Here is a 17483-nt window from a genome sequence, read left to right as displayed (position 1 = left end):
AATTCTTCGGCACTCACCTTCCTTTATAGTCCAACTCTCACATCCATACCTGACTGCTGGAAAAACCATATCTTTGACTAGATGGACCTTTGTTGGTAAAGTAATGTCTCTGCTTTTTAATATGCTGTATAGGTTGGTCATAGCTTTTCCAAGGAGCAAGTATCTTTTAATTTCATGGCTACAGTCACCATCTGCAGTGATTTTGGAGGCCCAAAAAATTAAGTCTATCTCTGTTTCCATTTTTTCCCCATCTGTTTTCCATGAAATGATGGTAGTTTTCTGAATGTTGAGCTTTAAGCCGGCTTTTTCACTCTCCTCTTTCACTTTCATCAAGAGGCTCTTTAGTTCTTCTTCACCTTCTGTCATAAGGGTGGTGTCATCTGTATATCTGAAGTTATTGATATTTCTCCTGGCAATCTTGATTCCAGCTTATGCTTCATCCAGCCCAGCATTTCGCATGATGTACTCTGCATGTAAGTTAAATAAGCAGGGTGACAATATATAGCCTTGATGTACTCCTTTCCCGATCTGGAACCAGTCTGTTGTTCCATGTCCATAGGAAGCTTAAAGAATTTAGGATCAGATCAGATCAGATCAGTCGCTCAGTTGTGTCTGAATTTAGGATATATTCTAGTTTTTCAGGTATGTTATTTTTCCTTTGCTTGTTCAGGATTTTGTTCTTGGCAAACAGGAATTATCATTTGAAGCTCCAATCAGATTTTGCTGCTAAAGAGTATCTTTGGATTTGTTTAAAAGATCAAAAAGTTTGTAATTTTCCTGAAAGTACTCTTGAAAACTTTAAAAACCATGATGAGGGTTCACAATAGACTATATTTAACTATCAAGTCTGGCACAGCCTGCAGTGTGTGAATCTTTTTGTTTCTTGAGTTTTTGTTTTTTCTTTGCTTCATGAGGGTTCCATATGGAAAGGCACAATGTGATTTTTCCAAGGTTTTGGTTTACAAAGGACTTATTTTGTAAAATTTGAAGCTTTGAGAAAGATGATGCTCTGTCAACTGATTAAAAATAAATAAGAATTAGAGTATGTGAATGACACAGAATGTTAGTTTGAAGTGTTAATGTTATTGTTAAAAATACTCATTTTTCCATATTTAAAATCATCTTTGTCCTGAAGCAGAAACAGAATCCTAAGTCACATAATTTTTTCTCCCCTTAAAAAAAGAGATATCAGTATAGGTGGATTTTTAAAAATATAACTCTGATTTTTAAGTCATTCTAAAGCTTGTGATATCAGAAGATGCTCTTTAAAAGAAAAAGCCTAATGTATTAAAACTTTTAATTTTCATTCACTGTATGTGGTTTAGGTATCAAATTAGCATGTTATGCATTTGAACCCTTTGAAATATTTTTTTGATAATTTTAAAATTTTAATTGTGGAAATTCATTATTTTATTTGTTTCATTTCTATAATGTAAAACTATTACACCACAGATGTTTTTCAAGACTTGAGTTATACTGCTGAATTAAATGCCTGGTCTACCTCTGCTTTTGAGGTTTTCAGTTATTTCTTGGCGTGTGGCCATCTAACAACCTGTACAAAGATGGGTAGGTGGAGTGTGCTAGCTTTACCCTTCTGTGATAACAGGGTATGTCTGTTCAGGATTTTGCTTCTTCCTTACAGTTCAACAGCCATCTCTTTCTGGTTTTGGCTTTCAACAGTCAACCCTCAAAGATCTTTTGTTTTCTCACAGTTAAAGAAACAGGCTCAGTGTTCTTACTCTTAAACAATTACTTAATTGTTTACAGATAACTGAAACTACGAAAGGTTTCTGTGATGAATCTATTTTGTTGGAGGCTTGTCGTGTGGAAATGATCGGTCATCATAATTCCTGGTGATTGAGAAGATTGTTTTTAAACCAAAGAGCATCAAATAGCTCACTGTTTTCTGATTTTGCATTGGCTATTTTTCCTGTGTGTTGTAACAAACCTCTCTCCTTTTTAAATGTAAGACATAGCAGACTTAGTGCTTGATTAGTGCTGTTTTAACATGCTTAAGAAATACTCTCCATAGAAATTTTCACTTTATTTAAATAATAATAGGTATTATCATGGTAACTGCAGATAGGGATGAACCTATCATACAATGGAGAGTGTAGAACTTCAAAAATACATCACGTCAACAACTCTGATTAACTCTGGAGGGAGCAGTTTAGTAAAGAATATTTTGAATTCTTAATGTAACATTTATACTTACTGCCTCGTTTTGATTATTATAAATGTTTCTGAGTATCAGTCACCTTGTTTTATTTAAACGTTTTAGTCCATTTTTCTAATTGGTTTTCCATGGGGAGTACATTCCCACCTTTATTAAGTGAGCCAGTAGGAAAACATGATGTGGTTTCCATAGTTGATTGAAGTCAACGTATCAGCAACGCATCAGTTCCAGAAGGTCAGGTATTCCTGGAACATGATGGTGCATAATGCTTTCCTTACAGAATTGTTCACAGTGAACAACCACTGACCAGTACTTACTGATCACTTAACTAGGTGCCAGCAGTACTCTAAGTGTTTTATGTGTGTTAATTCATTTATATAATAAATACTTAAAATGCATTTTTCTCTTCTGTTTTCCTTTCCCTCCCCTAGGCTAGTACCCCTTAAGAAAGTTACTTCCAAGAAATAGCCCAAGTTAGAAATAGTATCAGCTTTTATCGAGATTGTCTACTTAATTTACGGAGCTCTGCATTGGGGGTAGGAGAAATAAGAGAATGGGTCTGGAGAAATAGATCAGGGGAAGTAGTATCAGGGGGTAGAGAGAGCATTTTCCCTGGTTCAACTTGAGTGAATGGCAGAGGGATCCTGGATAAATAAATGTGGAGTGTGCAGCATCGAGCCCATCATGGAGCCACTGAGGAGAGGGGCAGAGAGACCTTAGCTGTAGAATTTAAAAACCACAGCAAAACCAAGAAAGTGACACATTCTGCTAAAGTGACACATTCTGCTAAAGTGACACATTCTGCTACAGAGCAGCTGTAGGGTGCAAATAGAACTCTTGTAAACAACAAGGGTGAAATAACAAGTTTGGGCCAGTGGACGGACAGGAAGACTAGCCTGAGATTTCCAAAGAATGAACGAGAAACAGGTTTCAGACAATTCCACACACAAGAGGACTTCCCTAGTGGCTCAGATGGTAAAGAGTCTGCTACAATGTGGGAGACCTGGGTTTGATCCCTGGGTTGGGACGATCCACTGGAGAAGGAAATGGCAACCCACTTCAGTCCTCTTGCTTTGAAAATCCCATGGACGGAGGAGCCTGGCAGGCTACAGTCCACAGGGTCGCAAAGAGTCAGACACGACTGAGTGACTTCACTTTCATTTTTCCATACACAAGATGAAGAGCAAAGCTGTGTCTTTGAATATCTGTGCTGCATCACTGTACATCTCATGTCAGATGATTGCTTGTCTTATTATATCTTATCTGCATTTGTCTGTAGCTAGGTATTTGATGGACTTCCCAGGTGGCACTAATGGTAGAACCCACCCGCCAAGGTGGGAGATGTAACAGATGCGGGTTTGATTCCTGCGTCAGGAAGATCCCCTGGAGGAGGTCATGGCAATCCATTCCTGTATTCTTGGCTGGAGAATCCCATGAACAGAGGTGCCTGGGGGGCTGCAGTCCATAGGGTTGCGAAGAGTTGGACATGACTAAAGAAACTTAGCATGCACACAGAGGATATTTGATATGCATTTATTCTGGGGAGGCAGCTTGGTATGGCAGTAGGAGGGAATTTGAAATTTGATGGACTTGTGTTTTGAATTTTAGTTGTTAGATGTCTTGAACAAGCCACTTACCTGATTCCGCTCCCCCCAACACTGCTGCCACAGTTTCACTGAGATATAATTGACATATAACATTTTATGAGCTTAAGATAGAAAGCATAAATATTTGATACATGTATATATTGTGAGATGTTTGCCACATTAAGTTAATATTCCTCCTTTTATATAATTACAGATTTTTCTTGTAATGAGAACTTCTCAATTCTCTTTTCTTACTGCTGTTCAGATATACAATAGAGTATTGGTAACTATAGTCATCATGCTCTACATTACACCCCCAGAATTTATTTTATAACTAGAATTTTGTACCTTTAGGCCACCTTCACTCTTTTCCCCCACCTCTCACAAATCCCACCCTCTGGCCACCAACAGTCTTTTGTTTCTATGAATTTGTTTTTTTGTTTTGCTTTTGTTTGTCTGGTTTTGAATTTCACAAAAATTAGATCATACAGTATTTTTCATTTTCTGACTGACTTATTTCACTTCACATAATGCCCTCAAGAGCCATTCACATTGGTGTAAATGGCAGTTTTTCCATGTTTTTTAATGACTGAGTAGTATCCCTTATACAAATGTATCATATTTTCTTCATTCGTGTCTTTGTTGAAGAAACAGGTTGTTTTACATATTTGGCTCTCGTAGGTGATTCTGCCGTGAAAATGAGGTTGCGCGTACCTCTTTGAGACAGTGATTTCATCTCCTTTGGAGATACACCCAGAAATGGAATTGCTGGATCATATGATAATTCTATTTTTAGTTTTCTGAGGAACCTCTGTAATGTTTTTCATGCTAGCAATACCAATTTATATTCCTGCCAGTAGTGCACAAGTTACTTTTTGTCAGGTGCTGTCAACTCTTGTTTTTTTGATAAGAGCCATTCTAACAAGGGTGAGGTGATATCTCATTGTGGTTTTCATTTACATTTCCTTGATGATTAGTAATCTTGAGTATCTTTTCCTGCAACTGGTGACCACTTGAGTATTGTATTTAGAGAAACGTCTAGTCATAGTGTTTAGCCATCTTAATATTCGATTATCATTTATTGAACTGTATGAGGATTTTTATATCTAGAATATTAACCCCAAATCAGATATTATGAATCTCTTATTATGGAAAAGGTCAGTTTTCATTCCAATCCCAAAGAAAGGCAATGCCAAAGAATGCTCAAACTACCGTACATTTGCACTCATCTCACATGCTAGTAAAGTAATGCTCAAAATTCTCCAAGCTAGGCTTCAACAATACGTGAATAGTGAATTTCCAGATGTTCAAGCTCATTTTAGAAAAGGCAGAGGAACCAGAGATCAAATTGTCAACATCTGCTGGATCATCAAAAAAAGCAAGAAAGTTCCAGAAAAACATCTATTTCTGCTTTATTGGCTATGCCAAAGCCTTTGACTTTGACTTATCACAACATACTGTGGAAAATTCCAAAAGAGATGGGAATACCAGACCACCTGACCTGCCTCTTGAGAAACCCATATGCAGGTCAGGAAGCAACAGTTAGAACTTGACATGGAACAACAGACTGGTTCCAAATAGGAAAAGGAGTACATCAAGGCTGTATATTATCACCCTGCTTATTTAACTTATATGCAGAGTACCTTATGAGAAACTCTGGGCTGGAAGAAGCACAAGCTGTAATCAAGATTGCCAGAAGAAATATCAATAACCTCAGATACGCAGATGACACCACCCTTATGGTAGAAAGTGGAGAAGAACTAAAGAGCCTGTTGATGAAAGGGAAAGAGGAGAGTGAAAAGTTGGCTAAAAGCTCAACATTCAGAAAAGTTAAGATCGTGGCATCTGGTCCCATCACTTCATGGCAAACAGATGGGGAAACAGTGTCCGACTATTTTTTGGGCTCCAAAATCACTACAGATGGTGATTGCAGCCATGAAATTTAAAGATGCTTGCTCCTTGGAAGAAAAGTAATGACCAACCTAGACAGCATATTAAAAAGCAGAGACATTACTTTGCCGACAAAGGTCCATCCAGTCAAAGCTCTGGTTTTTCCAGTAATCATGTATGGATGTGAGAGTTGGACTATAAAGAAAGCTAAGCACAGAAGAAGTGATGCTTTGAACTGTGGTGTTGGAGAAGACTCTTGAGAGTCCCTTGGACTGGAAGGGGATCCAACGAGTCCATTCTAAAGGAGATCATTCCTGAGTGTTCTTTGGAAGGACTGATGCTGAAGCTGAGACTCCAGTACTTTGGCCACCTGATGCAAAGAGCTGACCCATTGGAAAAGATCCTGATGTTGGGAAAGATTGAGGTCAGGAGGAGAAGGGGATGACAGAGGATGAGATGGTTGAATGGCATCAGTGACTCACAGGACATGAGTTTGGGTGAACTCCTGGAGTTGGTGATGGACAGGAAGGCCTGGCGTGCTGTAGTCCATGGGGTCGCAAAGAATCTGACACGACTGAGTGACTAAACGGAAGGGAAACATGGAATAATCATATATTATGAATCAAAAATTCAATCATATATTTTGAATCAGATGTGTGGCTTGCAGATATTTCCCCCGTTCTGTTGTTTGCCTTTTCATTTCATTGATTGTTTTCCTTTGCTGTGCAGAAGCTTTTTCGTTTGATGTAGTCCAGCTTGTTTATTTTTGCTTCTGTTATTTGTGCTTTGGGTGTCATCCAAAATTAAATCATTGCTAAGAACAATGTCAAGGAACTTTTTCCCTGTGTTTTCTTCTAGGGGTTTCTGTTTTTACATTTAATTGTAATTGTAATTTACATGGTTTATGGTTTTACATCTAAGTCTTTAATTCATTTTCTATTAATTCTTCTCAGTGATAAAAGTAAGTGCTTTTGCAAGTGAATATTCAATTTTCCCAGCACCATTTGTTGAATAGACTGTCTTTTCTGTATTGAGTATTCTTGGCTCTTTTGTCAAATGTTAGTTGACTGTATATTCATGAGTTTATTCCTGGACTCTCAGTTCTTTTACATTAGCCTATATGCCTGTTTTTTCACTGCTGCTGGTGCTAAGTCACTTTAGTCGTTTCCGACTCTGTGCGACCCGATAGACAGCAGCCCACCAGGCTTCCCCATCTCTGGGATTCTCCAGGCAAGAACACTGGAGTGGGTTGCCATTTCCTTCTCCAGTGCATCAAAGTGAAAAGTGAAAATGAAGTTGCTTAGTCATGTCCGACTCTGTGCGAACCCATGGACTGCTGCCTACCAGGCTCCTCCGTCCATGGGATTTTCCAGGCAAGAGTACTGGAGTGGGGTGTAATATCGTTTGAAATTAGGAATTGAGCTGCCTTTGGCTTTGCTCTTTTAAAAAAATTTTGTTTCATCAATGTGTTAAACTTTTCATTCTGCAGATCTTTAACCTTCTTGGTTAAATGTATTCCTCGGCATTTCATTGTTTTCAGTGCTGTTGTAAATGGAATCATGATTTAGTCCTGGTGGGCTGTTTGTTTCTAGGAGGTTTTATTTACTCTAGGTTGTCTAGTTGGTGTGTAGTTGTTACCACAGTAATATCTTACGCCCCTTTGTATTTCTGTGGAATAAACTGTGTTATCTAACTTTTTCGAAGCATCTATAAGATGGAGACACTAACACCCAATTTGAGAAGAGTTAAATGGGACAATGTATGTACAACGTCAAGAAAAATGCCTGGTGTTCAGTCAGGGCTAAGCAAAAGGAAGTTAGTATTCCACAGTGTGAAAGTGAAAGTCGCTCAGTCGTGTCCGACTCTTTGCGATCCCATGGACTATACAGTCCATGGAATTCTCCAGGCCAGAATACTGGAGTGGGTAGCCTTCGGCATTGCAGGCAGATTTTTTACCAGCTGAGCCACAAGTGAAGCCCTAGTCTTCCAAGCAGAAGTTTAAAAAAAAGTTACTTTTTTTCCTTATTAGGGAACAGATGAAAGTTCAAAAGAGAAGACATGTAACAGTTAGGGGACCAGAACCTCTATTCATATGAGAGACCACAATTTGTGTGTGTGTAAATGGCTTAGGAAGAAAGTGATGTTAGTTTTTTAAGAGAATGTAGTCTGTTAAAAAGTTAAAAATCCTTGCCAAAACAAATGTGTTGTTTTACTCAAGAGTTCCATGCAAAAATGATTATAAATTAAGCATTACATTGTTGCCTCATGATTTATATGATTTATATATATTTTTAAATTATATATTAACAGAATGACACATTGGCTACTTGTAATTTTTAGAAGTTTAATTTTTCTCAGTTTGAAATTTTCAAACATTCGCTTAGTGATGGTCTTTAAAAACCTTGCTATTTATTATAGCAGTTGAATCTTTGAAGAGATGTTATTCTTTGTTCCGTTCAGTGTTGCTGAGACTTATGTTTTTGGCAAAAGTATATTTTATTATGTGTAATGTTTTTTTTTTAATTTTATAATAAAATATTTAAACTTTTTAAATTATAAGAGTAGAACCAACATTTTCGTTATTAGAAGACAATTCTTTATTATCTCTTAGGTTTTTGGGGAGATAATTCTATTTTTAATTTTTTGAAACTAATATTGTCATTTGGTTTCTTTGTTGAATATAATCCCAAAGAGCATTCATTGGACCTGTTTTAATATTTCTTTCTGATTTCCAAGAGTTAAAGATATTATCTGAAGATTATTAAGAATGTATTTTCTTATGAGAATTTTATGTTGCCGATTTATTCGTATATCATTAGTTAAAAGTTAAAACTTTTTCATTTATGAATAATGCAGTTTATATAAGTGATATATAAATTTTAGTTTTATAATAGACAAATTCCATTGGTTTAAAAATTATGAATGTTTTTTCTTTTAGATTAGCCATTTTAAGCACTTATAAACTTTGTTCTGTATTAATGTGTGCATTTGAAATTAGTATTATGTGGTTTGTACAACCATACTTGAATAGTTGAAACTTAAAAGAATTACAAATTGCAGATTTCTGTGCCTAGTGGAAATAAATATGAAGCTTGGTAGATACTCATTTTCCACATCTCTTATATGAACTGGCAAATGATACTAGAACAGCACTTTGGTGTACATTTTGGATATTTTCCCCTGTGTTAAGTGTCTTTAAAAGTTTTAACTGTATTTATCACTATCATTTGAACAGGTGTCTCAATGCTTGTACCTACTGCAAAACTAAACATGCCAGAGGAAATTTGGCCAGTTACCCAATTGATGAATTAGTAGATAGAGCCAAACAATCTTTTCAAGGTAAGAGTTTCTAGAATTCTGTGTGATTTCAGTCTCTTTAATAAATTTTAATAGTCTTCTAAGTAAAACTTCACTTTAGGTGTATGCCTATTTAGTTTTCTGAAGAGTTTACAAATGTTTCAGCTTATCTAATAGAAGATGTTATCAGATTCAGGTTATGATATTTGAATAACTTTTATTTCACCGCTCTTCTGTTTTCTTATGACTCTAAGGTAACTGACATACTTTGAAATTTATCACCTGTCTTTATATTTCATGGGAAAGACAAAAAAATAAAAATGAAAGCCATGACCTTCTGGTGTGTGTTAATTAGACTTTTGTAGACTGAGTGAAATATTTTTTAAAGATTTCTGCCTCTTTGTTAATGTTTGGGCCATTTAGAAAACGGAACTAATAAAGATTATCAAGAATCTTGGAAAGAGAAGGTAAATTTTACTTTGAGCAAGTAAAGATAACCCCCACTCGTCCATAGGACTGTTGGAGCTGTGAAGATTGGTAATGGTATAGAGTCCTAAAGAGAGTAATTCTTTGTGTGGGTGGCCAGCTACTTTGGATTCATCACTTGCTGGAAAATGTGATTGCCTCAATGTCTCTCAGCATATAGTAAGACATTTGTAACATGAATCACAATTGTGTTGACACATGACCATAAATTTCCTCTTTTGTCTTTGTTTATTGTATGTTAATGTAACATTGGTGTGTTTTTATAACCAACATGAGATAATCTATTGTCTCATAGTCTTGTGGGTTAATACTTATTGGCGATGTGCTTTTGCTTTTAGCAAGTAACTTAGAGTGCTACTTCCAGTACTTAACACCCTGAATCTCAGAAAGTATGTTTTACAAACTCACGTATTTAGTGAGAGGCTTTTATCAACATGAATTTGAACTGCTCTTTAAAACAAAGAGAAAAATACTCTTGATTAATTCAACACTTCTGGACATTTTTTTTTCCTTATATATTCTTAGCAGAGTCCCCTCTTCTGTTCACATTCAACTTGTACTGAAAGGAATAAATAGAAACTCAGTGACTCTTGTCGTTCTGTTTCAGAACCAGGTGAATTGGCTAATCAGAGAAGTCTGAGTGGTTGTCTTTTCTGCAATATGGTTACTTTAAGGATACTTTAGAAAGGGAATGAATTTGTACAGAAGCCTACTTTGTTTGAAAAATGATCCTTTGCTGGCATTCTTACTTGGTGTTTGTTTTCCTCTATATCTATTGGATAACAGAGGTATTAGGACTGTGATCATAGATATATGATCTATCCACTAACTCTGATTTAGAAGCCATACAAATTACAAGTGGGTTTGCTGATTAAAATGAGTGACTTAGAGAATATATCAGAGGTTAACAGTGACTTAGTGGCTATTTCTAGAGAAAGTATTAAAAGAGATTTATTTAATATTACTTTCATCATCATCAATAGATACATATATGCTTGGTTAGTCCCCCCACCATGAAATGTGTGCAGTGCAATGTTTTTCTATTGTCTTGTTGATTGAAGGCTAATTTTTGGACTGATGGGCTCATTGGGTTGATACGTGGAACTATTACTAAAATACCGAGGTCTTAACTTTCTAGGTAAGCCAGTGTGTTTAGGGAATTTTAAGTTGTGAGTATCTGATGCTCTTTGCCATAAGAGAGTTTGAGTTCACAACAGTGCTCTGCTGGGTTCCAGCCACATGATCTGACAAAGGTACTTGATGTATACAAATCATGGTTTTCTCATTAGTATGACATGTAGTGTTGCTTATTGTTTGAATTTGAGATAACTTACATGAAGTCATTGGTTGTGCCCTTATGATAAAGAAGGCATGTGACTTAAACTGGAGGAATTTAAAATAAATCAAAGAAGAGAAGTCTAATTTTTTTTGAGAAGTCCAGTTTTGAGTGAGAATATTGTAATATCTGTAACATTAATTATTAGAACCATGTGACATTTTCTTTTGCTTTTAAAATATATTTTATGAAGAATGTCTTTACAGATAGGAACTATTGAGTATGACAGTCACCTTTTGTTTTCTCAGTTTGACAAATGCAAAATTATGTTAAGGATGGCCTTATAATTTCACAATAGGAAATAGCAATCTATAAGCTCACATTTTAAAGACATTGAGTTAGCAGCATTGTCTTTTGTTCTGCAGCAAACCTTGGTATCATAATGGTTGTGTAGAGTTCCTATGAGTTTTATTTATTTTATTTTTTTTAATTTTTTAAAATTTTATTTTATTTTTAAACTTTACAATATTGTATTAGTTTTGCCAAATATCAAAATGGATCCCCCACAGGTATACCTGTGTTCCCCCTCCTGAACCCTCCTCCCTCCTCCCTCCCCATACCATCCCTCTGGGTCGTCCCAGTGCACCAGCCCCAAGCATCCAGTATCGTGCATCGAACCTGGACTGGCAACTCGTTTCATACATGATAAGTTTTTAAATTGCAAAGAATAATTTATGAAGTTAAATGTAATAGTAGAAATAGCCTGTTTTTCTTCTTTGGTGACTCTTGTGTATCTCATTCTTTAATCATTAAGAAATTAGGAATATTTAGAGGATCAGAGCCCCTTAAATTCTACATTATACCATTATTAAATTTTCCCATAATCAGTAATAAACATGGTTCTTTGAGAATTTTAAGAAGAAAAATCTAAACATGCTGTTGCTAAATTTTAGGGTTTAAACCTGTTAGGTCAATGCAAGTTAAATTTCCCAACTGAAAATTGCATTCCTTTTCTTACTTTTTCTTAAATTTTTAAATGACTATGTGTCACAAACACAAAATGTTTTTTAATAAATCTCTGTACCAATTGTAGGATAGGGAGTATATCCCTGGTTGCCTGTCATGTGATAGACTATACAATAAGGTAACAATTTCTTTCTGAATAGCATATTCATGGAACATTTTATATTCATAAACATTTATTTCTTAGACATCTAATGAGTGAAGAGACTAGTGCTAGCCCATAGGCAAGGGAGCATTCAGAAGAGATTCTGAAATAATCATGAAATCATTCTGAATATAAAGTGGCTTCCTAAAGTACTAAAAATATACTGACTATGCATTCAGCTGCCAAGAATGAGAAAAGGAGCCCATTAACTTTTGAATGGATATCATTAAACAAACTTTATATTTTTAATAGAAACTTTAGTTTACTTTTTATGAACAATATATATAGTTTACATTTTGTTGGTTTCCTAGCTTTTTTTTTTTTTTTTACATTTTCATTGACTATTTTAACCTTCTCATGTGTTTGTCGTTTTCGTGGCAGTTCTGCATATGAGTGTGATATTTACCAGGTTAATTTCTGGGTATCATCTCTTTGTTCTAACAGACCTCTGGGAAACCTCCCACCCTCACTTCACCTGTGCTGAGCTTTAGGTTTTAAAACTTCCTAGCCATGACATAGTCTTTGAGGACTGGGGTTTGACATAGTTGCATTTTAGATATCTAGAAAAACATGTCAAGCAATGACCAGGACTTTGTTGGGGCCAGAATGAATTTACAAGCTAGTGTTTTCTAGGATATTTGTATTGATTTTTCTCCAGCAGCTAATCAATCAGTTTCAGTTGTATAAGTGATGGAGCAAACCTTTTTAAGTGTGCTGGGTGAGTGGTGTGGAAACAGCACCTTTCTCTGCTGTCTCTGGAATCAAAATGTAGAGATGATGGATGGGCTGTTTTCATAGCTCTCGTGTGCTTTTCTAGATCTCATTTCTGTGTTGTTACTTTTTTTTTCTTCCTCATAAATCTGAACACCCCCCCGCCTACCACAAGATAAGTGGCATAAACTGGTTATGGAAAGGTGAATAAATTAAGATGAAATATTCAGAGCAAGGAGAAAATTTCTTGATGCTTAGTGATTTAGAGATTTATGTTGGGATTTGATGAATTCAGTTTTATTTGAAGACTTGCAAAGACACTGTCTAGTGTGTATGAGATTAATTATGCAATGCAGCTGGAAAACATTACTTCCTGCCCTTTTGGATAAGAGAGGATATGAGCAATATTTGATTTTCTGGTATATAAACTTGAAATTGTTGAGTTGTATGGTTTACATGAAGTTGCATTTGACTTATAACCTTTAGTAATTAATACTGAATATTGATTTTCATCTAAGATGAAAAAGAGACCAATAATTGCATCCTATTAATTTATATGGCAGTTGTTTAAATGTCTCTTTTATTCTTTTATCTTTTCATTTGTGCTGTGTTCAAACTGAGAAATCTGTTTCTTCCGTAGGATTAATAATGTTAATATATATATTTCTTATACATTGTCAACTTCCACCAAAGGATTTTAGGCAGCTTACATTAAAGGATTATATGTAATAGACCATAACAAAATAAAGGCTATCTGAAATACTGTATTGAGTTTCAAAAGAGGAAAGATAATTTTACCAACTTGTGAATCTTGGCTCTCCCAAAGAATAGGGAGTTAGGGTGATGTATATAATTTGATAATTAGTTTTTAATGACAAATCCACATGTCTGTAGACTGTAAATACTAAGAAGAGTTATTTGCTTACATCCTTTTCTAAGAGACATTGACAAATATAATAGAAATGCCTTTAGCCTGTAATGTATGGGGAAGGAAATGGCAACCCACTCTAGTATTCTTGCCTGGCGAATCCCTTGGACAGAAGAGTCTGTTGGGCTACAGTCCATGGGGTCACAAAGAGTCAGACATGACTGAGTGATTTGGCATGGTGATGTACAGAATTTCGAGATAGTCTCTCCATGGCCTTTTCTTCTGTTGACTGTTACAACCCCCCCCACGATATAACATTAAACTATAACTTTTAAAAGAAATTTTAATGGCAGAGCTAAATAAATTTATGTAATATGTATAACTTGATAGGAGGATCTGATACCTAAATAGCTGTTTGTCAGATATTTGGTTTAAATAAGCTGAGATTAATTACTTTGGTGTCAGAGAATGTTAGTAAAGGTTACCTACAGCAGACCAGAGTATAACTGACTTGGTTCTTGCCTCTTCAGACCTTTGAGTTTCTAAGTCAGTGGTGTTCTTAGCAATAAAGTTTTCTTAGCAATAAAGCAACTCTTTTTTCAAATGAAATTTGAAAAGTAAAAGCAGAACTGCCAGGATTGAAGGTAAGAGGTGGGGCCCTGTTTAATACGAGTCCTTTGCTGCTGAGCCCTTTCTTTCCTCAGAACATTTAGGATTCAGCCTGAACTGGCTGGTATTGATTAATGTTTCTCTGCTCTATTCCTTAAATCCACCACTCCAGGGCTGGCAGATGTTTTCTTAAAGGGCCACATCATAAATGTTTTAGGCTCTATGGGCTACAAGGTGTCTGTCCCATCTGTTCATTTTTGTCCTTGTAGCATAAAATCAGCTACCTGTAGACATGAATGAGTGGGTGTGGCTGTGTTCGAATAAGGGTTTAGTGGTCAGCTTTGGGGAAAGGTAACTTAAATAAGATATTATTGAGAACTGTCTTATGGTCTCTGATATGTTAGCTAATACACATAAATTCATAAGAGAAGGATGTAGTCTTTAGGAACTAATGTTCCTCTGGCATCGATTAACATTATCAGTCTGGCTGTTCATTTTAGTCAGTTGGAAATTTTGGAAAACCAAAACCACACTGATGTCTGTGTCCCCTTGCTGACAACTGCATCATCATTTCTGTGGATTGGGAGACCCTGCATTTTATAAAATACAGATGGTTCTAACGTATAAGCGAGAGTTGAGAACTTGAATTGAGATCCACTAATTTAGATGATTTTTTGGTTGAAGTTACTAAGTGAACTGACCCTCTCAATCTCTACTGAGAGGGACTGTGAGGAGGAAACCCTGTTTGGTTAGTAAAGAATGAGCCAGGCTAGAGAGGATGGTGGGGCAGAATGAAAAGAGAAAGTGAAGTCGCTCAGTCCTGTCTGACTCCTTGCGACCCCATGGACTTGTAGCCTACCAGCCTCCTCTGTCCATGGGATTTTCCAGGCAAGAATACTGGAGTGGGTTGCCATTTCCTTCTCCCATAGTACTGTTCATTTGTAGATACCCACTCTGCTGGTTAATGGCTGGTTTCAGAATCCCCTAATGGTGCTTTCTTATGTGAAGAGGCTCAGTGATTTTGGTTTTCACTAGGTATCACAGAAGGGTCAGCTGGCATTTTACAAGTGTTTCCTGGGCTCTGTGGAAATCAGAAAGATGGAAAAGGCTTGTCTCCAAGGAGCTCCTCCTAATTCAGGGGGACAGAGTAGCCAGTTGGACTAATGAAAAGTAAAGTACACCGAGCCAGGAAAGACAGTGTTCAGATGGCAAAAAACATTGAGCTTTTTTAACTTTGGATTTTGATCCATGATCTGTCCAGGTGGTGTCAGCAAATTGACGGCCTTTGTGCTCCTCCCCCACCTTCCCAGCTCCAGGCATCCTTCACTGATCAGCCAAGCTTTCCTCTCAGAATCCCTCTCTATCCTGAGTGCTGTTCTCCACCGCTTAGTATTCTAGATGAACTCTACTTGCCATTCTGAATCTTAAAGTCTGTGTTATGCTGGAGGTAGACGGAAGAAACCACAGTAACTATTGGAACTGTATGGTTGTTGTTTTGACATTCATTCAACAAATATTTATTGAACAGTGATTAGAAACTGTTCCTAGTTCTACTGATAGGTATGTGCTTTAGAAATGTGGTGATAACAATACATTATTATAATCAGCCTTTGATTACTTCTGCCAGTAAGATAGGGAGACCAGTGGTGAGGTTTGCTTATCCCTGCTGTGGGAAAGAAAGATGCAGTTCCAGGGCTGTTTTACAAAATGGCATCTGTTTATAATTCTGTAAGCTTTCATAGATCAGAGTACATATAACCCAAAAGTACAGAAAATTTGGAGCTTCTGGGAATATCGTTTTAAGTCTGTCCCTAGGAAAACTAGAGTGTAATCAATCCCCCACTGTTACTGGTGAGTTTTACCTTTTTCACTCTGTTTTGTTCTACAAAACAACCTGCAAGTATGCAATTAGTTATGAAAAATTATATATAACATAAAACCTTTGCAAAACAGATGGGAAAAGTCAAGACTTGGTGTGGAATTGGAACTTGGGAAAGTAGGCCATAGTCACATATGCTGTTTCGACTCTGAACTTGTCTTAAAAGCTTATTTTCTGTAAGAATGAAAAAACCAGTTTGGCATTAGATTTGAGAGAAAATTTTCACTTGTGATCTCTTGTAGGGAATGGGAAAGATGCATTAGGTCTCAACAGCATCCCCTTAACACTCAGATCCACATACCGAGTGTCTTACAGTTGTATGTTTTGGCATTCCTTGATAGAACTTGTAGCCATGCCCTGTAAAGCATAACACTCTGACAGGATTTCTTGGGAGCCTAAGAGAATACATTCCAAGTGTTTGGGACTTGCTAGTGATCTGGCTGCACTCCCACGGTCCTTGGGTACTACAAAGAAATCCTGCTGTAGAGGCTAATAGCTTAGGGTTTGCACACCCAAGGTTGTTTTGCGAGATGATACATCAGAGTACAGGAAGAAGATACAAGGATTTGTATTGATTTGTATTTTCTCTTCCTTAAAAGCTTTCTTGGTATATGTTTTATATTGTATATAATAGCACAGTTGTGCTTGAGTATAATTAGTAAATATATCTCCATTGGGATTCATTAAACCTTTTTTTTAATTCATTCAGGAGAGTGATTTTCTAAAATATGGAGACCACTGATTCAGAGGAACAAATAGCCTGCCCGTTTACCACTAGAAACCCAATTCTTTGCACCAGGCATCTGGTTTGAGTAGGGTTTGCTCTCTGTCAGGGTCCTAAGGTGCCCATATTCTGTTTTGATTGAGGGCAAATCCGTCTGCTTTTGAGATCAAATAAGCAAAGGATAACGTTGATGACCTTTGGAGGAAACCTGTAGTACTTAATGAAGACTCTTGCCGAGCATCTGCTCAGAGGCAGGCTCTTAGTCCTTGGCAACACGTGTTTCCACTCTGCTTCCATCTGGGTTTCAGATCACTGGAAGACTGAGCCAGGAGGGTGTTGGGTCGGGTCGGGCCTGGGTGACAGTCCATATTTGGGTTTAGTAGGTGCTCAGTAAATGTTGAATCGGTGGCTATCCTGAATTGATTATGCTCGATGAAATTCCATATGCGACTTGGAACCTGCAATGAAAATATAGCGTGGAAAAGCTATATTTCTAAAGTGTGCAAGGGATATTGCTTAGTTTCAGCCGCTCTTCCGTCACAGTTGAGTACTGTGTCTCATAACACAGGCTTGATTTTTTGACACCAGACATTTGGTGGCAGTGGCTTTCTAAGATTTGCAGAAGAGAATTAATTTACTTTTGGAAAGTATCTTCTGGTAGTTAACAGTACCTGTCATTTTACCAAATGAGTATATCCATGTAGGTCCCATGTTTCTAGTTATTAATAAACATTTGCTTTGACATTTCTCTTCTGCAAAACAGAATACAGCAAACAATTTGTGGTGACAAGGGGACCAAAGTTAACTGAGGGT

General features: G+C 36.7%; 1 protein-coding gene across 4 annotated transcripts in view; it reads left to right on the top strand.

The window, feature by feature from the left end:
• The window catches only part of CDKAL1 (CDK5 regulatory subunit associated protein 1 like 1), a 612813-nt gene that overhangs the window by 275715 nt on the left and 319615 nt on the right, over window positions 1-17483 (top strand). For all 4 annotated transcript variants that reach the window (XM_027525190.1, XM_027525191.1, XM_027525189.1 and 1 more), the window contains one exon: window positions 8888-8991. In XM_027525190.1, the coding sequence (XP_027380991.1) occupies window positions 8888-8991 (104 nt within the window). The remainder of the gene's footprint in view (window positions 1-8887; window positions 8992-17483) is intronic.

This window comes from Bos indicus x Bos taurus, chromosome 23 (assembly GCF_003369695.1).
Source record: "Bos indicus x Bos taurus breed Angus x Brahman F1 hybrid chromosome 23, Bos_hybrid_MaternalHap_v2.0, whole genome shotgun sequence".
Classification (NCBI taxonomy): Eukaryota; Metazoa; Chordata; class Mammalia; order Artiodactyla; family Bovidae; genus Bos; species Bos indicus x Bos taurus.
Note: the sequence above shows the minus strand (reverse complement) of the source record. Positions and strands in the feature narration are given on the sequence as shown.